Source organism: Acipenser ruthenus, chromosome 1 (assembly GCF_902713425.1).
Source record: "Acipenser ruthenus chromosome 1, fAciRut3.2 maternal haplotype, whole genome shotgun sequence".
Lineage (NCBI taxonomy): Eukaryota > Metazoa > Chordata > Actinopteri > Acipenseriformes > Acipenseridae > Acipenser > Acipenser ruthenus.
The window spans coordinates 3425064-3446439 of NC_081189.1; the positions used below are offsets into that span (position 1 = coordinate 3425064).

Consider the following 21376-nt stretch of genomic DNA (forward strand, 5'->3'; position numbering starts at 1 on the left):
GGTGCTTTCAGTTTCCTCTTTGTATTTATTTTTAAAGTACTGCATTGTTGCAGTACAGTCAAATGGAAATGTTGAAACTTGTAGTTGAGTAACCACACTGCATGTCATTGTGAATTCACTAAAGCGTGTGCTTTCAGGTGGATGGCAGTGCAGTTGCGATTGCATCTATTAACCTATAAATTACATTTTTGAACATTATTTATTTATTTTTTAATTCCAAGCAGTTTTAAAATATAGTGCACAAACAGCAAAGTGATACATTCACAAATAGAGCACCAGACACTATCCAAGATGTGATTTATTCTTTTTATTTACGTATTTATTTATTTATCTACTGGTCGATTTTGTTTTTATGTGAACTATTCCACTGCCAAATTAGTAGTCATTCTACCCCTTCTGTCTGCACACAAGCCATTGTACATGAGTCACACAAGCAAACCGCACATTCATATCAAGAACTACATATTGCTTGGACAGAGTCTGGAGAGAAACTGGTCCACCACTAGAGGTTGTTAATACAATTACTTGTAAAGCAAGACAGATAGATGCAACCTCGTGGAACCTTTGTTTAGTTTCTTGGTTTAAATAAATAAACACAACGATATTGTAGTGTGTTCAGCATGAAGAGGCAGATGATGGCACAGGTAAACCACTTTGATCGTTTTTTTGAAGTGCTCTATAAATTGTAAAGATTTCTGTCAAGCTAAGACTAGTGGCTCAGAGGCTACACCCACATTAATAAAGGCAAACACTTACATTCAGGTAGGTGTCTTACTGATTCCTCTTAATTAAACAACCCCCGTCAATATAATAACCTCAATATCATTTTATAAGGGAAAAGAGCACAATAGGGGATTCGTATGACCATTTTTTTCTGTGTAACTTTGCACAACAGAAATACTCGTTTCTCATATTAAACCCTTATACACGAGTAACTCCAGCATTCCACGTGGTAAATGCAGTGAACTCGTTATTGTCCTGATGGGAAGTACCAAAATTACCGCAATACAGTGATGTTAAAAACTGTATGCTAAATTAGTACTGTCCGTGTAAAGTAAATAATACAAGTGCATCCTGAATACTAAGAAAAACAATATTGTAATTAGATGAGCGAGGAACCCATCGTCACCTATGTTGCCAAACTGTTGAATATGTGTAATAAATACTGGAATATTTTATTCAAAGAAAAAAAGACAACTAGAAACAACACCACCATAGGATTATATAGAACAACTCGTGTTGCGTTGATGGAACAGTGCCGCTCGCGATATGCGATACATGTCTAAAGACTACATATCCCAGGAAGGACCGCGACAACGCTTTGCTGTTACGTGCCACGTATTTGCTGCCACGTATTTGAAGTGAAAAAGAAAGACTTCATTTCCCAACGTTCACCCCCCCCTCCCCCCAAGAACGCCATTATTTTATAAATAAATAAATACATACATACATACATACATACATACATAGCCGACATTTCATTAAAGGAACACAGTGCGACGGAAACGGAAACCATAGTGGGAAGTTTTGTACTCTGGGAACTGTAGAGTATCCGACAGCGGTACTTGTAGCAGTTTCTTCAGCGCTGAGTGAAGGCTTGTTTGCATCGTTGCTGCAATAATGGAGTGACAGTTATTCGGTTTTTGTTTTGGCGGCCATATTGTACCTCAAACGAAAGTATCCTCTTCTGCTGCTGACCCAGCTATGGCATGCATTGCTAGTTGCGGTAGGATTTGTAGATTTACTTATTAGGAACGCGAGCATGTTAAATAAATACGTCAAGGTCGTTGTTGTAAATGATGTTGTCTTCCATCCAGTGGTTAAAGGGAAGCTAAGGATCCTCCTAGCATGATATGGCACAAGGGGCCAGGGCTGGGTTGCACCGGCTGTGCGTGTAAGGTCTTACACTAGTTAAAGAGTAAGGCTTTTCTAACGTCGATTTTACATTACTGCATTTTCACGGGGTGCACCAGCTATAGTTACAACGTGAGACCGGTTGTTGCTTAAAATCTACGTATACCTTTAAGCAGGTGTAAGGTTTTTGCTGCGTGAACTTCTCTTTGAAGATGATTTTGTTCATAGTTTTCGTCGTAAGCGAATCCTGCGAGACTGCATACACCGTCTTGATTAATTATAGGAAATCCTTTTAAATCCTGTTGGATTCTAAAGTTTCGCATACGATTTATAGGATAAAAAATATAATTAATTGTAAAGTTCTTGTATGATCCGGTAGGAATTTTCAATTTCTGAAGCATTCCTATAAAATTTCCAATAGGATTTCCTATAGGAATTTTTCACCAGGGTTATATTTTAATGTATAATTAAATATGTATATTTCTTATCCGTTATGGCTCACACATAACAGCCATGAACGTTGTTAAAGTTATATTAATTTGTAAACTTTCCTAAAACTTGGTTTTAAATATTCAATATTTTATACCATATATGTACAAATATAATGACAATTCCCAGTACAAAATAATCTTGAATTAATTAGCTGTCTTGTTGTAAGCTTATCTGTCAGGGGTAACGGAGACAACAGTAGAAGGAGCCGCGGGAATTAATTTTTTTAATCGTAACAACTGGATTTTTATAAGTAACAGGGAAGTGTGAAGCTTTAGATATGAAGTACGAACAAAACAAGATTGCTCCTCTCAGTTTTAATCTCTAAAACGTAACATTCTTAACGTTCCCAGTTTCGAGCTGCAGCGATGACGTCACGAACATAGTATGACCCGCTAGTTGATAAACTAACAAAGTACTGTCTTAAGTACACGTGGTGCAACTGAAATAAGAGAGCGCTTAGTTATAAACTAATTAGTGACAACTAAGGACTTACAAGAGACTTTACGTTCTAACATTGGAATGAACTTACGCACAGCTGGTACAACCCAGCCCTGGGGGAGCTGAAAGGATAACTGAAAGTGTGTGGAGGAACTACAACAATGAGCAGCATTCGATTAAACGTGAAAACTGTATACAGTTACATTGTCATATTGTGTGGGGTAATCTGAACAACTGTATTATCTATAACACAGCACAAGTAACAGACCACCATCAAATCTTCCCAAACAACGTTCTTCTCCCTACCATGTTCTGTTCCACGTGACTGAGGACAAACTGATCCGTGTCCAGTACTATGGCAATATCCTCTTCATGAATGTTCATAAACAAATGCATTACAGTTCCAGTTTCAGATTTTAAACTATAGCTTTTTTTTTCTTCCTCTAAGTACTGTTTCTTATTGTTTCAAACCTAGAAGTAAGTGTGTGTGTGTATTGAGCATTAGCTCAGTAATGCACCTTGTCTGAAGTGACGTCGATATTACTGATGTGCTTCTCTTTGCTGTTGGGATCCGTGTACTTCAGGAGGACACGGCGTTGGGGCAGCACTTGACTACTTCATCAGTAAAGGACAGATTCCAGACCGAGATGGGGGTCAGGTCACCTGGTACCATGCCGCTAACAGCAAGGCCAGCACAGCGGAAGCTTTAAAAAGTAAGCAGAAACTAAAACTCCAATTAAACACACAGAAAAGTATGTCTAAGGCTTCAAACAAGTTAAACTGCAAATGTACTGATGGAACAACGGACAAATACAACACTACAGGTGGTGCATCTTCTTTAAGAGCGGTTATTTTAAGAAAGGGCTATTTTTACAAATAAATAAAATAAAGTCTGATGTTGGTGTAACCTCAGTTTGATCAAACTTTTTGGTTTTTACCGTCCCCTTACTTTTTTTTTCTCATTTCTATGGTTTGCTTTGAGCAGAGTTCAGGTAAAGTAACCAAGGAAGTGCGACACTACCTGAAAGCATGGGCTGCAAACAGGTTTCTTTCAGCTAGTGTAGTACCATGTGTCATGATTTCAAATGAAAATGCAGTTTACTGCAACATGTTTTCTTTCAGAAGTGTACATGGGAGACCTCTGTAATGAATGCAGGTACGGTTTATCGATGTCTCTTGTGAGCTGTAATCACTTTGTAAGATGAAGCTCTGTGTAGGTTAGAGAGTGTGGGTAAGTCTGTAATCAGGTGCCAGCTGGGGTAGAAGGACAGCAGTGTGTGCTATAGTACTGTGCTGTGTGGGGGGATTTATTTTCAAATTGCATGCATATCCAGGTGCAGCTCACATGATTGAAGCAGATGTTCTACTCCGGGGGCGTGAGCCGAGAGAACCAATCATGGCGCACCCTCCCCACAGTGACAGTGACATCACGCTACAGGATTGGCTGAACGAGGTGCTGCTGTCTGATAAAGGAATCAAGCTGGATTTCAAAAGGTATCGCTTGCTTTTCAAATGTGTTTATAGTATCGGGGGGAGGGGTGCGCTCCTGAAGAAATGGAACACAGAGTGGCTCTGGGTTCTGTTGCACCTGTATTGTTTATAGTATCGGGGGGGGGGAGGGGTGCGCTCCTGAAGAAATGGAACACAGAGTGGCTCTGGGTTCTGTTGCACCTGTATTGTTTATAGTATCGGGGGGAGGGGTGCGCTCCTGAAGAAATGGAACACAGAGTGGCTCTGGGTTCTGTTGCACCTGTATTGTTTATAGTATCGGGGGGAGGGGTGCGCTCCTGAAGAAATGGAACACAGAGTGGCTCTGGGTTCTGTTGCACCTGTATTGTTTATAGTATCGGGGGGAGGGGTGCGCTCCTGAAGAAATGGAACACAGAGTGGCTCTGGGTTCTGTTGCACCTGTATTGTTTATAGTATCGGGGGGAGGGGTGCGCTCCTGAAGAAATGGAACACAGAGTGGCTCTGGGTTCTGTTGCACCTGTATTGTTTATAGTATCGGGGGGAGGGAGGGGTGCGCTCCTGAAGAAATGGAACACAGAGTGGCTCTGGGTTCTGTTGCACCTGTATTGTTTATAGTATCGGGGGGAGGGGTGCGCTCCTGAAGAAATGGAACACAGAGTGGCTCTGGGTTCTGTTGCACCTGTATTGTTTATAGTATCGGGGGGAGGGGTGCGCTCCTGAAGAAATGGAACACAGAGTGGCTCTGGGTTCTGTTGCACCTGTATTGTTTATAGTATCGGGGGGAGGGGTGCGCTCCTGAAGAAATGGAACACAGAGTGGCTCTGGGTTCTGTTGCACCTGTATTGTTTATAGTATCGGGGGGGGGGAGGGGTGCGCTCCTGAAGAAATGGAACACAGAGTGGCTCTGGGTTCTGTTGCACCTGTATTGTTTATAGTATCGGGGGGAGGGGTGCGCTCCTGAAGAAATGGAACACAGAGTGGCTCTGGGTTCTGTTGCACCTGTATTGTTTATAGTATCGGGGGGAGGGGTGCGCTCCTGAAGAAATGGAACACAGAGTGGCTCTGGGTTCTGCTGCACCTGTATTGTTGTTAACAAATCTGCCTAGCTATGAATATGAAAGATTGGCAGAAAAGTCTGAGTCACATGATCTGAATAGAAGGAGGAAGGATGTTCAGTGGATTCTCCAGACAAGCTCAAAGCAGGTAAAGACATACTTCGAGATTAACGATACTAGCTCAACATTGGAGCAACGTGACCACTAAGAGTGTTTGCAGTGAGGGAAATGTTAAAAACAAGACATTTAAATCTACTTAATCTTACTTGGGGCACTATACTTAAAACTTCTGATAGATATAACACCTGTGCATCTTAAAATAAACTACAATCTCATAGCTGCAGCCAGTGCCTTGCTTGGACAGCATTGTAGCATCTGCACTGTGTCTTAAAGGGATAGGCGCTCGCAGTGCTAGAAAATACAGTACATGTTTCATACAGTTATGTACTGGGGGGGGGAGGGGAGGAGGAGAGACACTTTATACATTTACTAAATTAATACATACAGTAGTAACCCAGTTACACCTGCCTTGGTTGTTCATTCTACTAAATCTGGGTAAAGACAGTAGCAACTAGTGAGGGGAAAAAATCTATAGTGACGTCAGAAACACTATCCTGCTATTGCAACAAATAAACACTAGATGGTGCTATTTCGTTTGGTAAAGAGTTTGCAGTTGAAATAAAGCTGTTTTCTTTGCTCAAAGACTGAGCAGATTTTTCACTGAAAACAAACAGTGTTTTGTTTGGTTGGCAGAGCTATTGAAAGACTATATCTTTGTAACCCAATAGCCTTCACCATGCTATCATGGAAATTGAATACATATTCATGTAACGTAGAACACTGAATACTGATTTTTGAGATTCTTGTGAAAACCAACTCTCATCTAAATGGTTGGTATATTATGTATTTGATTGGGTTGAAAGTTGCTGGCAAAGGTCCATAACCCAACCCTCTTCTCAAGTGGGCATTATAAAAAGCATCAACACCAGCAAAACTCATTAAACCCTAGAAAAGGGCTGGCCAACCCTGGTGCTGAGTTTTCTGAGGTTTTCTGAGTATCCTTAAATCATTGACTAAATATCTGGACTTTTTTATGTGTTTACCAATTAATAAAATGATTGGTTCATTAAGTAATTGAGAGCTCGGGTGGAAGGGAAGCCTGAAGACCCTGCGTGTCTCCAGGACCAGTGTTGGCCACCCTGCCTTAGACTGTTAAGTGGCGTATGTTTGAGAGGAATGGCTTTGTTGTAATACACGTTGCATGATTGTTTACCGGTCCCCAGTCTGGAAGCTGTGCAGTCCTCCATTAGGCTCCTGGAGTCAGTGAAGAGTCGGCAAAGTCGCCCGCTGTGGATAAACGCTGATATTCTCCCAGGACCCAACGGGAGCCCCGGGCAAGCAGTGGAAGCCAAGGGATTCCTGGACACGGTGTGCCCTGTCTCCCCACACGCAGTGCTGTCTCTGGGGTGGACCACAGGCTGGAGCCCTCAAACAGAGAACCACGGTACGTGGGCTTGCAGATAGACTTCATCGGGCTGGGTCACATTGCTCTCTCTCGCTCTGTTTTTTTCCTAGCCGTAGATTACTGCTTTTTATTAACACAGTTGGAGGAGCATAGCCTATTAATACACGGGTCACTCCTTGTCAACTCAACCTGTGATGCCTTAATATAAATAATGGAAGAATATCAATTTTTAGGCTTTAGAAATGACCTCTGTGTCAACAGTCAGTAAATGGAAGATCTGTAAATATCAGTTTCAGAGGGGACAGAAATGACAGCTGCACACCCCTAATGGTTATCTTTCAAAGCACCCAGTGGTTTTCAACCAGATTAAAAGGACATTATGTAGTAAGCCTGATAAAATAATGCTATAAGCCGACACAGCAATAGATAATGAATAACAAGTAAGAAAATAAATATTAAGATAATGTGGACATTGTAAGATGTTGGCTTGGGAAAAGGTACAGTAAATCTGCACTGTCATTTTCCCATGCTTTTCCTCTGCATTTGCTATAATTTATGTTTTTCTGTGTTTTTCTAATACAGTTGATATAATTGTTCTAATTTTCCCATGCTTTTCCAATGGTCATACTGTGCATTTACCACAGTTTGCCATGGCTTTGCAGTGCTAACCTGTGCTTTACAATGCTTTCACTGCATTTTGCTATGCTTTGACTGCGCTGAGCTTTTGTAGTGGAAGTGCTAGCGGTTTCCACCTGTTTAATGGCAGGCTACAGCTGGGAGATGGTGAAAGAGATGGAACAGATCTGTGGAGCCCTACAGCAGCCCGTCACGTTTCCAGTCAGGGCAGCTCTGCTAAGACAGTCCTTCACTCAGCTTCACTGGCTGCTGCAGCAGTCTGACAGGTGAGCATCATACTGACTTCTCCTCAGGCTTAAAGGAATGAGCTCTGAAGAGAGGCTGAGGGAACTGAATCTATACAGCCTAAAACAAAGAAGAATTAGGGGGACTTGATTGAACTCTTTAAAATCTTAAAAGAAAAAGTTCAAAGGAGTTGACAAAATGAACCCTCACCAATACTTTAAACGCAGCGCAGAAGCCAGGACCAGAGGACACGGTTGTAAATGATTTGTAGATAGACATTCTTCTTCTTACACTTTCTGTGTTCTCATGTGCTTCTACTGGGGTTTATTCATGATCTGCATGGAAGCACAGTAGATACTGCTTTCCCTTTCAGATCCTTTTCAATACACCTAAAGTTAAAAAGAACTGAGAGGAATCCCACAAAAAAACTCACAATATTCGAGTAGTTGCAACAAACAAACACTCGCAACGATTGCAACCATCATAAAAAGGTTATCTTGGGAAGTAAAGTTACTAATTTACATTTTCATGATTTGTGTTAATCTTAAATGTATGAACATAGTTCCATAGAGCTGCTTTGATCACCAAGCCCTTAATCTTAGCTGCCTAACTGCGTCATTTTTTTTTTATATAACATTTTAATTCAGTACATTTTTTTTTTCCAACACAGCCTAATACTTCATGTTTCAATTGTAACCTTCTCAAGGTTCCCTCAGCATACCGGTACAATTGAATAAGCTTAAGAGCCAGTAAAGAGGATTACAAACTCTTGTCTGATGAAATGAAATTGCCAAGGCCGTGTAAGGGTGCCTGTGAGATTAAGAACCAGCCCTCTGTCAGAGAGCCAGCATGCCTCCATGGCTAGAGAATTGCAGCTGTGCCACTGCTTCATGTTTTGGGCTGTGCCACTGCTTCATGTTTCTCAGTCATTACAGAGTATACTCACATGGTATTGTTAAACTGCTACTACAAAGGCACAACAATGCAGAGGCGTATCTATTGTTAAAATAAAAAGTGACAAATGGGGGGCAGTAATAAAGAGTAAGCAGACTCGGATGGGTTTCATTTACCATGTGTGGTGTTTCTGAGTGGATCTGGGTTCTGCTGCTTCAATGTTTATTGAGACTCTTCAGTGCCAGGACTGAACAGCATTCTTCATTCCATTCAAATTAAATCATGAGAGAATGTCACCTTCTCTCTCTCTCTCTCTCTCTCTCTCTCTCTCTCTCTCTCTCTCTCTCTCTCTCTCTCTCTCTCTCTCTCTCTCTCTCTCTCTCTCTCTCTCTCTCTCTCTCTCTCTCTCGCTAACAGTTGAAAAGTCAGACTGTCACATGATTTGAATGGACTGGCATTTAGTTCTCCAGACAGCCTCAAAGCAAACTCAAAGGCAGATTTAGAGAAAAATGATGATAACTCAATATTGGAGCACCAGAACCCAGAACCACTGGAAAATAATAAGGGGAATATAAACAAGCAAATAAAACGACATTGAAGCTACTTACTAATACATTTTACAGTGCAGTTTTACACTCCTTCAACAGGAAAGGTCTCCACACACCGGACGTGATGCGATTTGTCCTGTGATAAAATGGTACTTTCGCTGCGACGCTACCTTTCACACCAGTGGTGACAAGCGCAAGCGATGTGATAGGCGACTCTCCGGTACTGTGATTAAGACACTGGTTGGCTGTATGTTACTGCCGTGTGTTCTGTGTATTGCTTTAGGTACAGTCTAAGCGTCTGGACAGGAAAGGATGATGTGTATCCTGTGGAGGACTTGCTGTACTTGAGGAAAAACTTTGACAAGTCCAGGATATTCTACGACATCACTGAGGCTCAGGATGCAGCTTTCAAGAAGGCTATAGGTTATTCTTCAATAGTAAAGTAACCGATGGACTCAGTCAGTGGAGGCATTGCATTGGAAACCAACATTATTGCCACAGATATGGTTTGATACGGGTAGGGGTGAAATTCTGCCGGTACTCTGTACCAGGACTTATTTTGATGCCGGTACTGGGACTAATTTAATCTGCTTTTCATCCAATGCAAATGCATGCCATCCACTCACAGTCCACTAGAGCAACGTTTCTCAAATGCACTTTCATTCAGCTCATGTTTATGCTGCTTGCATTCTGTTTCCTCATACTGTTTCTGATAGCTGCTATTGGCCACACCATTAACTTTAGTATAATCACTGCATGTTGATTGGCCAAGCTTTCATTCTAATCAGATTCATTTTGGCATGAGTCAGAAATCTCCGCCCATTTCACTTTGAGTCAGTGCTCATTCATTGATCAACGAGAGAAGACTTTAGCAGTGCAACATGAAAACAGCTGTGTGGAGTAATTATCATTATTATGGAGTAATAGTTATTTAGTGTGACGGAGAAACTACTTGAAATATTTGAAAAGAACATTGCTGCACATGAATTTGAAGGCAAAATCCATGTCAGTGTTCGCCATAAATTACATAGTGGATAAATATTATAAATAATTTCTTTGTAAAATGTCCCTCTTTCTAAAACATTTTGAAGAGTTTAAGTTAAATGTGAGTTTTCACTTGCACACACATCTAAAAAAAAAAAGCAGAATTAAACCACAGTGATGATATTACTTTATGAAAATGTGTCTTTTGTCACTTTGTTTCTTGTGCAGAAACCACAATACCAGGGATAAACTCAAAATAAAAATAAAAACTTTTATACTGTTTCTGCCTGAAAAATCTTTTTGTGTAATAGATCATGGTAATTAATCTGCACCGAAACCCAACAGAGAAGCGCACAGAACATATTATTGTAAGATAAGCAAAGAAACAGGCATATATGTTCTAATCCAAGGCTATTATTGTAGCATGGCCAGGTCCTGTTGTAGATGAGTACCCAGGGTCTGGAAAGAATGGGGATGATTTCAGAGAATACTATGGAGATTAATATGACCAGGTACATCATTAGTAGTAGCAGTGCCTGTTACATAATACATTTGAGGGGGATTTTAGCCTCTATAGTGCATTGTTTGACTTAGACCTTTTGTATCATTTTTTCATAGCACAGTTGTTTTTTTGTATACCATTTTTTATAACATCATCTATTTTTTAGGATATCTTGAAACAAAACTCCCTCTCTACAGCAGTTACTGCATAGTGTAATATTACTTAATGCTTGTCATTTAAGGTTTAACTTAAGTGTTATATTACAGTACGGTACATGAGTGATACAAGCACAGGGTACAACGCTTTCAGTATTTTCAGCTTCTTTGTTTATGGTGAATTAGTTATAATTGATCAGTTATTTTATTATGTATTTATAAATGTGTCGTGTACCGATATGTATACATTTTTAAAGTATTTATTCATTGGCACTCAGATTGTCTCAGTTTTTAAAATGTTTACACCCGGCTGTGCATACGAGTACCTGTGGAGAATTTCACCCCTGGATGACAGGCATGATCCGCATGAAAAGAATTGTATTGGAAACTGTCATTAATAGAATCAACAGTGTGTTATTAAATATTGTAGTTTGTGGGGGTATAATAATTGTGAAATGTTGAAAGCTGGCTGCTACCTCATGTTCTGACACCACTTTCATTTTCAGAAAAAAACAAAACAACCTGCAGCCTCTCGAAATGCTTCACAAAGCATGCAGGTCATACTTTCTGCTGTTAGGACAGCGGATCATCCATCTCACTGTGTTAACCAGGCTTGTAATCCCTGAGTAACAAGCAGCCAAACCAGACACAATCCCCAAAGAGGAGCTTGGTAATCAAACGCTTAGTCCATGGGTTCCGTAGGCATGCATAGCATAACTACCAATGATTCATGCTCTTACTAACTGCTGTGCAATTACATGGTGAAACAGCATTCTGTTAAATGTTACTTTATTTCTGAGCCATCAAGCTGTCCAAAACTTTGATACCCCTGTACAGTATATACAGTACAGTGGTGCTCAGAAGCATTGGCATTGGTTCAGAGGCTCACTCATTTAGCTGTGTCAATGTACAGTTACATTATTAAACATTTCATGGCTCTGAAGCACTCTCAAGTTGTTTGTTTCTCATTTTCTCCTCAGTAGATTACAGATCCAAGTAAACACGTACATCCCAGTGTGTGTAAAGTGGGCGATATTGTACACCTTTTCATTTAAACACAATTTTTTTTATTTTTTCGTTCTCTAGAAATCAAATAAAAACAGCATGGCATGACGGAATAATATTTAGCAGAACAAGTTCAAACAAGTTCAAACTCACAAAAACACGTAAGTGATAGACAGCAATTGAGATCTTTTGTGCCTCCAACAGGGTTTGTTGTTGCTATACATAGCTTTCTGTTTGACCTGCTGTGCAAGACAACATGCGAGATAAGCTCTATTGTTTGTAGGGTTCTGTATTTCAATTGGAAACGAGGGAATTGCTGCGTTATTTGACTTTGAATGTTATCAGACTGACATTAGCTTTGGGTGGTGCTGCAGCAGGGTGCTGCGTTGAGGTTCTCATGGTTCGTGTACACAGCCAGACTTGACAAACGCAGCGATATCTTGTGTATATAGAGCTGTCAGAGTGCTGCGGCCTGTGCATGGACTGCATGGATTTGATTAGAAACGCTAGCCTGGGGTTCGGTGGGAACTGACCAGTTTACCACCATACCCATTCTGGAGCCAGATCCCTTCATCTCCCCCTGAAAGTCACCTTCTTTTTATTGGTCGATCTCAAGAATGCTACTAATGTTAAGGTCATTCTTCCGTTAATCTTATTTTAATTCCCCTTACTTGTCATACATGTTGAAAGGTGTGTTTACTTCTTTATTTCACTCCACTGTGGGTTCAGGGAGTGCTTAAGGGGGTTATTAAGTGGGGACAACTCCTGACTTCCTTAGCACATTTTAAGTTCTCCTTTATTTAAATTAAGGGGTGATTTTATTTTCAGTGACAAAGAATGGAAAAACAAGGAGATTGAATTTTTTTTTTTTTTTATCTCATAAAGACCCAATGAAAACAAAGTCAAGCAAGACTAGCGAGACAAGAAAGAATAGTGAGGACTAACAGTAACTTCTATTGTCTTAACATGTGTTGTCTCAAAACCAACAATAAACCCAGTCGGTTTTACTGTGTGTGTTTTTGTCACATGCAAAACCAAAAATAACAACTTTTTTCCAGTACATTTTTTTTCTGTTATGGAAATGACCAGTTGTTTTTTAGGTGAACAAAATATTCAAATATCTGAGGAGGTGGGAGACTAGCTATCACAGGTTCAAATGATCACCTTCTAAATTGAATCTGTATGGTACTGCCCTTGTAAAAGTAGTGCAACCATTTTTAGTTTGACCATGCTTTTCCAGTAGTTATACTGTGTATTTTACAATGCTTTATTACATTTTGTTACTAAGGTAAACTTTTACAGGGGTGAATGTTTTGATAGTCAGTTCTCAAAATCATTGGATATGCATAATCACCATTCTACAGAGGCAAAACAATTGTTTTAAATATAGTTACATAATTTATTAAATGATATATTTTACAATACATAATAAATAATCATCTTTGCAAATGAAGTTTGAATTATTCAGAATGTGCAGCATTCCCTTTACGTATCTGCACAGGTGCAAGACTAATATTCCAAATACTTAAATATTTATTAAATAACAACATTAAAGTATTAGGAAAAGTCTTGGCATGGAATATATCATTTGATTGATTGATTGATCATCCATAGACTATGAGTCTTAAACATTCAGCCCTGTGCCATCATCAGTGTTATCACATTGTTATAATAACTGGTGCCATTCAGCCCTGTGCTATCATCAGTGTTATCACATTCTTATAATAACTGGTGCCATTCAGCCCTGTGCCATCATCAGTGTTATCACATTCTTATGATAACTAGTGCCATTCTGACCTGATTCAGATAGGGAGGGGCCACACACCCTACCCAACAAAATAAACTCTGTTTTACCTGTCTTTAAGAGAAGCAGGACTACACCAGAATGCATTGGGTTGTGAGTTGAAAAGCCTGAACTATCCCAAACTGTCCCGCTGAACACAAAGCCATATGGTCACCTTCTCTTTGGGTCCCGTACAATGTTTGTAACAAAATGAGATGTCATACTTAATAGCAAACAGGAACAGATGCACTACAGCAGAAATAAGAGCACACAAAATGCTATGGAATGTATATTTTACAATCAAAGACAATGGCTCAATCTTCACAAATTAATGACCGAAAATCTCCTCAAAATTAACTAGCTGTTTAATCTGTTCAGTCTGCATCGAGTGTCTCCGTAGCAGCATTTTCTTAGCTTTGAGATCCTTTGGGAAGGCAGGCGCGGTGGGAATAAGGGGTTTGGGGCCACCAGAGATGACCCCAGCAGGCTTGTTATTGTTGGCCCCGATGTCTGGGATTGGTGGGTGGGGGTTGAGAGGAGGGAGGTAGCCTGGCCTCGTGTGAGAAATGTGATCTAAAAGCAAGGCTCCCGACCCCCTGCGCTCCAACACCCCCGGGTGCCTCCTGCTCACTGAAGCAGCGCACACGTTCTCCAGAGACTCCCTCGAGCTGGACATGGTGGAAGACCGCATGGAGATGAGCTTCTTCTCCAGAAGCCCCTTGCTGTCTTCGCTGGCCACAGGTGTGGTGTACACAGGGAGCTGGGAATCCGAGCTGTAGTGATCCACTCCGATGTTGCGTCTCTGGACAATGTTTCTCAGGCTCGACACAGCGAGGATCTGAACGGAATCGGGGTCCTGGTCTACAGGGACGGCGCTGCTGTTCCGGCAGGCATCGACGTGAGAGGAGTGGGAGTAAATCTCATCGTAGGACATCTTCCTGGGCACCTGCTCTAAGGTCTTCAGCAAGCCGTTGGTGTCCTTCACGTCGATGCTCTGGTGCCGGGTGACATGCTGCTTGAGGAAGGGTAGCCTGTTGACCTCTTCCTCCGGGGTGATGTCTTGCAGGTCTTCATTTAAGGACATGGCTTTGTTCTGGTGGAGGAGGGACTGGGGGATCTTCAGCCAGGGTTCGGAGTGGAGACGCTGCAGGTGGAGCAGCTTGGCGACCCCACGGGCTGGGCTGGGCTTTCTGGTGGGGGAACCAGGCTGTGACAAACCTTTGCCGTTAGAGTGAGGTCCTTGGTCTTTGAAGTTGAACAAGTGCGGTTCCTGGTCAGTGCAGGTGGATAACGGAGAGGTGGTTTTCAGCTCGATCTCTGATGGAGACATGCAAGGGATTGGGGAATGCCTGTCGTCGAGGTCTGGAGGGGGAGGCACGTTCAGGTACTGCTTGGTCATCTGCCTCCCTGATAGCGACTTGTCCGTGGTGATGATAATGACCTCTTTGCCCCTAGCCTTGCAGGCATCTAGGAGGACTTTCAGGGTGTCTTTGTCTTCCGAGTTGACAGCGTACACCAGGGCTGAGCTGCTTGAGTGGTCGTCCAGGCTGGGATCGGCTCCGCTCTTCAAGAGCAGGGACACCACCTCCACCCCTGCCCTCTCCAGGCAGGCATGCATGAGTGCCGTCTTCCCCGTCTTGTCTTGGATGTTGGGGTCGGCGCTGTTCTCCAGGAGGTACTTCACCATTTTAGCCTTGCTGACGCTCTGCTGGTCCACATGCTTGGTTTTGCAGGCAATCATTAAAGGGGTCTCCCCACGCTCGTTGCTCTCGTTTATATAGGCGCCCCCTTCCAGGAGCAGCCGGGTGAGGCGCAGCCTGCAGAGGTAGACCGCTTTCAGCAGGGAGTTGCCATCAGTCCGCACTTCCATCGCATCATCCATTCTGGCTATTGGTTCACGTCATTGTATTCCATGGGTGTGATGACCAAGACCTGAGATTGGCAAAAGAAAAAAATCAACTAACCAGTTATTGGACAGGTAAAAAGCAATACACCCATTAAATGACAAACAAAAAAAAAACTGTGTGAGAGTTGGGAGTCATGTGTTGAGAGAGAGAGCACGGTAAAAGTAAAATAACAGTTGCTATTCAAGCTGGTTTGCACCAGCGTGATACTTGTTAGTGTGTTTTGTTTATTTTGGCTATTGCGCCGTTTCTTTTGTGTTTTGTTTAAAATTGTGTGTTTTCTTCTGTTTAAATAAACGTGAGCCCAGCAGCTCACATTCCACCCTGCAATCACTGGTCTGACCACACCCACATCAGCTGTCCGTGACAGCGGCCTGTTATCCAACTGGTGGAAAGTGCACTGTAGCACAAGGTTGTTTTTCTGATAAATTACTGTATGATAGCAATGACAAATTAAGACTATTTCCCCCGCGTAAGCAAACACTAAAAAGTACTGTCATTATTTCATGTATTGAGATTTTGAATGTGAATCTTGTATGATTTGAGTCACATAAAAATCAAAGCATCTGAACACAGCACATACAGAATGTAGCTTCAGGGCTGATGCCTCAATAGCTTTATTGTCAGCTTTAACCTTGCTTTCACAGTTCTGCAGCTTCTTTTTATTGCAGAGTTACAAAAGTAACTGCGTCACATCTGAGTTAATAAAAATGAAAAAAAAGAAATATCTACAGAAAAGATTTGTGAAAACCTCAGGGTTGAATCTGACCATCTGTCTAGCGGATACAATGCAGGTGGGAGTAAAACTTCAGGAACAGAGTCTTTTCAAAAGTTTCCGTACCATTCAATTACTCCATCAATAAAGATGACAGGCCAAGGAGAGAAAACGAAGGAAAGGTTGAGGCACAGGCGGAAATGCAAGCATTATAAAACAAGAGTAGGTATTATAATGGAACACAGAACTGTAATGAAGTCATTTTGAGAAGATGCAAAAAGGTTTTATCTTATTGACCAATCGTGTTTAAAATGAAGCATTGCTGCAGTCTCTTTATTTTCTGCTTTTGTACATATTCATGTATGGCCTAGGTGTTAGTTTCTATGAAAGCTTGTGTCTGAATGGACTGGAAATGCATGCATGATTCTAATCGTTGGGGGTACAAAACAGATGTTCTAGTTGTTATACAATGTGATTCTCCAGAACCTGGAAAACATCCTACTGTATCTATGAGCATTGTTTGCTGTGATTTGCAATACTAGGTGTAACAGCTATTGAAAAGAGCCGGACTTGCCTTCATACTTGGTTATAAAGCTTGTAACCTCGTCTCATCTCACAGACGGGCCATGACCCGTTACGTGAGTGCTTTACACAATACCGTCCATTACACTCTTCCCTTCTTAAACCTCAGCGACCGGCTGCAGACAATCTATGAGATACAAATCATTGCAGTTAGTGTAATGGGGTAGAGGCTGGGCGTGAACCGGCGAACCACAAGCAAGCTTCTTAAACACTATGAAAAGAGCCGGTCTGGTCTGCATTGAGGCTGTGTGGTCCAGTGGTTAAAGAAAAGGGCTTGTAACCAGAAGGTCCTCGGTTCAAATCCCGGCTCAGGCACTGACTCATTGTGTGACCTTGAGCAAGTCATTTAACCTCCTTGTGCTCCGTCTTTCGGGTGAGACGTAATTGTAAGTGACTCTGCAGCTGATGCATAGTTCACACACCCTAGGCTCTGTAAGTCGCCTTGGATAAAGGCGTCTGCTAAATAAACAAATAATAAAAAAGAAAAAAAAAAATTCCTGACTAGAGTTCATTGCCATTCCCTTGCATTGGATAACACGTTCCAACACTAATGTATATCAATATCTACTGAACATTTCACATGTTAACGGTTCGTCGTGCTGACACCCCTGGTAAGGTGCTCGCGTCCACCGATATCTATCATGAGCTGAGTAAACAGACACAGCAGTACTCAGAAGCTCACACACACACAAGCACACTTTGACACTCGGAGTGTCTTTGGCAGCAATGAATTGCATGCAGTCCCGTCCTTAGCAACTGCTTGTTACATCGATTAGTTAGTCAGCAGAAGTCGGCGCTGGTTAATTTGGGTTCTGTTAATGTTCCTGCTTTCCTTTAATTCTGAGAAACCTAGATTGCTGTATTCCTTGCACTACACCTCTTAGCAATGATTCTACCCTTTGAGAGAGAGAGAGAGAGAGAGAGAGAGAGAGAGAGAGAGCAGCAAACACTGCTAAGAAAATAAAGTCAAGTCGAATAAAAATATAGACGAAAACGCAAGTGTGAAAACAAGCAGGAGATTGAAACTAACAACACAGGAAGGGGTAACTAACTGACGTATGCATAGTCTGAGATTTGGGGCTTTTACAGATTCATCTAAGATTTTTTAAAACATGTATTAATAATTTTTGAAGAGGTTATTCACGGTTTTGTTTCTTAATTGATGGCTTCATGGGTTTCTCCAATTTCTATACCTGATGGTTACAGGAGAGCTAATAGAAATCAGAATGGCCAGCAAAAGTATTGCAATGATGAAGGCAAATATAAAAGCAAATCCACATATGAGCCACAAAGGGTAGGGTGTATAAAGGTACTGTACACAGTATTTATTTACTTGTACAATTAATGAATGAGATGCATAGGAAGCAATCCCACTTAGTGTCAGATCAGAACTGCTATTCATAGGAGAACAAACAGTAAACAGAAATACAAACGTGATTCAATGCTCAGCTTTAAACTTACCATTATTTAAGTGAAATGATGTTGTTTGTTTGGTCCTTTTTTTAAATTATCAACAGTTTGTATATCAGAGTACATTTCCTGAGTGGCACCTTGTAATTACTGCATGCATCGATTAGGTGTGCTGCTAAAGAATTTTTGTTCTATTTGTTCTATTTTTGTTACCAAATGTTCAATATGTATAAAGTTGAAATACTGCATTGCATTCTGGAATGAACGTCCAATTCCCCCAGTAACTATTTCTAGTTCACACTCCCCATGTGTTGAGATGTACGTTAGGTCAGTGCACGCACTGCACAGTGCTTCAGAAGATGAAACATTTCAATCAGTCCGAGTGATACCCCGAAGAATGCAGCTCGAAAGAAACCACAGGGTCATTCTTGCAGGTTTTACATTCCACCTAGCTGGAAGTAATACTACAACATGTATCGAACAAGTCATCAATGCACTTCTATTCTAGGACCATTACAAAACACAAGCCACTGTATAATTGTGTATAAGGATAACACACTTACCGGCATCTATCCTGCTTGCAGCTCTCACTCTGCTGTTTGACAGTGCTTCAGGTTACATCTCACACAGCACACAGGCACTGGTAATCCACTCTGGAGAGACTTGCCTGCTGTGTTCAGCCTTTTTATTAAAAAAAAAAAAATGAATACATAAATGTATATGTATGTATGTACACATGTATGTATATTTAGCCAGTTATTGTAGTCCTTGAAATTTTCAAAAAACAATACTTATAAAGTTCCAGTATGGTGGTTACTAATGGAAGCTAAAAGGGCTCCTGGAAATGTCACAAGTAATTTCAGACAGCATGCTTTCACTCATTCAGGTTCATAAGAGACAGGCACACCGATCTCTTGCTGTATCTAAAAGTCTGATAAAGGCTGAGGGGGTGTGGCTGAGTGTGATGCCAAGTGACAGGAGCACTCAGCCAATGAGAAAGACTCTTGAGGGTGTTCTGAAGCAGAGGGGATTCCAGAGTTCCATAGATAGAGCCTGGGTGGACAGTACAGCCAGTTAGTTCCAGTTTGACCACTGCCGAACGTTCAACTTCATCCCATTCTTAATTTCTGGGAATCCTTTATAGACATTAGGAATATTAATTGTTCAGGTGGTTGTACTCAATATGGAGGTGGACAGGACATTAGGATGGGATGACACTGGGGTGTAGAAGGTTAAAGGGGTGTTATTAAACAGTGGGCTTGCTAAATATACAGTATACTATATTGTATTACATATTAAAGATGAAATCCCTTATCAATGATTTAATAAATGCATTACTTTTTTCATATTATGCCTCGTTTCCAGATTTCATTTCAATGTGTTAAATGTAAATAAAAGCTTGGGTACATTGGACAGTGTGAATGTGAATGCTCTTTTAGTACAGCTGATAAACTCATATATAAACGGTATTGTGCATTTTATGATAAAAGCATGACATTTTCCACAGTTTCTACACACCCTAAGGTTTGTTTTCAGATGTGGAGTCATCTTGGATTTGACCTCTGACAACCGTGAGAGGTAAATGACCTTTGACAATGATAATTTGCTATTTTAACACCATGTGTCATAACAACATGATAGATTACATAGATGTAAGTGCATTTCTGTGTCCTGGAACACTATTTTCACATGTGAAATCACTGGAGGCTTGACCTCTGTTGACGTTGAGAGGTCAATGACCTCACTCAGGGCTCAAATGTGCTGTCTGATTGGGAAGTTGTAATGAATGCCACACAGATACGTATTAGATACGTATTAGTTGAAGAACTGGGAGGTCTGAGTAATGATCTTTGTACTAGCTTAGTGCTAACATTCTCCAGAACAGGACCACGGGGCAGTGCACTTGAGGGCAGTCATGACACATTTGCATTGCCCAGTGCATCCCTTCCTACACCCACAGTGAATGAGTTCACAGCACGACTGTGATGCTTCTGGAAGGGTGGTCCACAGTGAATGAGTTCACAGCACGACTGTGATGCTTCTGGAAGGGTGGTCCACAGTGAATGAGTTCATAGCACCACTGTGATGCTTCTGGAAGGGTGGTCCACAGTGAATGAGTTCACAGCACGACTGTGATGCTTCTGGAAGGGTGGTCCACAGTGAATGAGTTCACAGCACGACTGTGATGCTTCTGGAAGGGTGGTCCACAGTGAATGAGTTCATAGCATGACTGTGATGCTTCTGGAAGGGTGGTCCACAGTGAATGAGTTCACAGCACGACTGTTATACTTCTGGAAGGGTGGTCCACAGTGAATGAGTTCATAGCACGACTGTGATGCTTCTGGAAGGGTGGTCCACAGTGAATGAGTTCATAGCACGACTGTGATGCTTCTGGAAGGGTGGTCCACAGTGAATGAGTTCACAGCACGACTGTGATGCTTCTGGAAGGGTGGTCCACAGTGAATGAGTTCACAGTACGACTGTGATGATTCTGGAAGGGTGGTCCACAGTGAATGAGTTCATAGCACGACTGTGATGCTTCTGGAAGGGTGGTCCACAGTGAATGAGTTCATAGCACGACTGTGATGCTTCTGGAAGGGTGGTCCACAGTGAATGAGTTCACAGCACGACTGTGATGCTTCTGGAAGGGTGGTCCACAGTGAATGAGTTCACAGCACGACTGTGATACTTCTGGAAGGGTGGTCCACAGTGAATGAGTTCATAGCACGACTGTGATGCTTCTGGAAGGGTGGTCCACAGTGAATGAGTTCATAGCACGACTGTGATGCTTCTGGAAGGGTGGTCTACAGTGAATGAGTTCACAGCACGACTGTGATGCTTCTGGAAGGGTGGTCCACAGTGAATGAGTTCACAGCACGACTGTGATGCTTCTGGAAGGGTGGTCCACAGTGAATGAGTTCATAGCACGACTGCGATGATTCTGGAAGGGTGGTCCACAGTGAATGAGTTCACAGCACGACTGTGATGCTTCTGGAAGGGTGGTCCACAGTGAATGAGTTCACAGCACGACTGTGATGCTTCTGGAAGGGTGGTCCACAGTGAATGAGTTCACAGCACGACTGTGATGCTTCTGGAAGGGTGGTCCACAGTGATTGAGTTCACAGCACGACTGTGATGCTTCTGGAAGGGTGGTCCACAGTGAATGAGTTCATAGCACGACTGTGATGCTTCTGGAAGGGTGGTCCACAGTGAATGAGTTCACAGCACGACTGTTATACTTCTGGAAGGGTGGTCCACA

The 21376-nt window shown here is 41.8% G+C and overlaps 2 protein-coding genes across 2 annotated transcripts; one reads left to right on the forward strand and one right to left on the reverse strand.

Annotated features, from left to right (window-relative positions):
* Positions 1-1457: 1457 nt before the first annotated feature.
* Positions 1458-10343, forward strand: LOC117403764 (protein FAM151B-like). The gene is made up of 6 exons (XM_034006155.3): positions 1458-1726; positions 3369-3497; positions 4119-4278; positions 6593-6813; positions 7541-7676; positions 9361-10343. The coding sequence occupies exons 1-6, from the start codon at positions 1705-1707 to the stop codon at positions 9521-9523; spliced, it is 831 nt and encodes a 276-aa protein (XP_033862046.1). The 5' UTR covers positions 1458-1704; the 3' UTR covers positions 9524-10343.
* Positions 10344-11670: 1327 nt separating this feature from the next.
* On the reverse strand, positions 11671-19621 carry LOC117404108 (ankyrin repeat domain-containing protein 34B-like). Its single transcript, XM_034928111.2, has 2 exons — positions 18681-19621; positions 11671-15438 (listed from the first exon to the last, which is right to left on the reverse strand). Exon 2 carries the CDS (start codon positions 15386-15388, stop codon positions 13835-13837), a length of 1554 nt encoding a protein of 517 aa, XP_034784002.2. The 5' UTR covers positions 15389-15438; positions 18681-19621; the 3' UTR covers positions 11671-13834.
* Positions 19622-21376: the final 1755 nt, after the last annotated feature.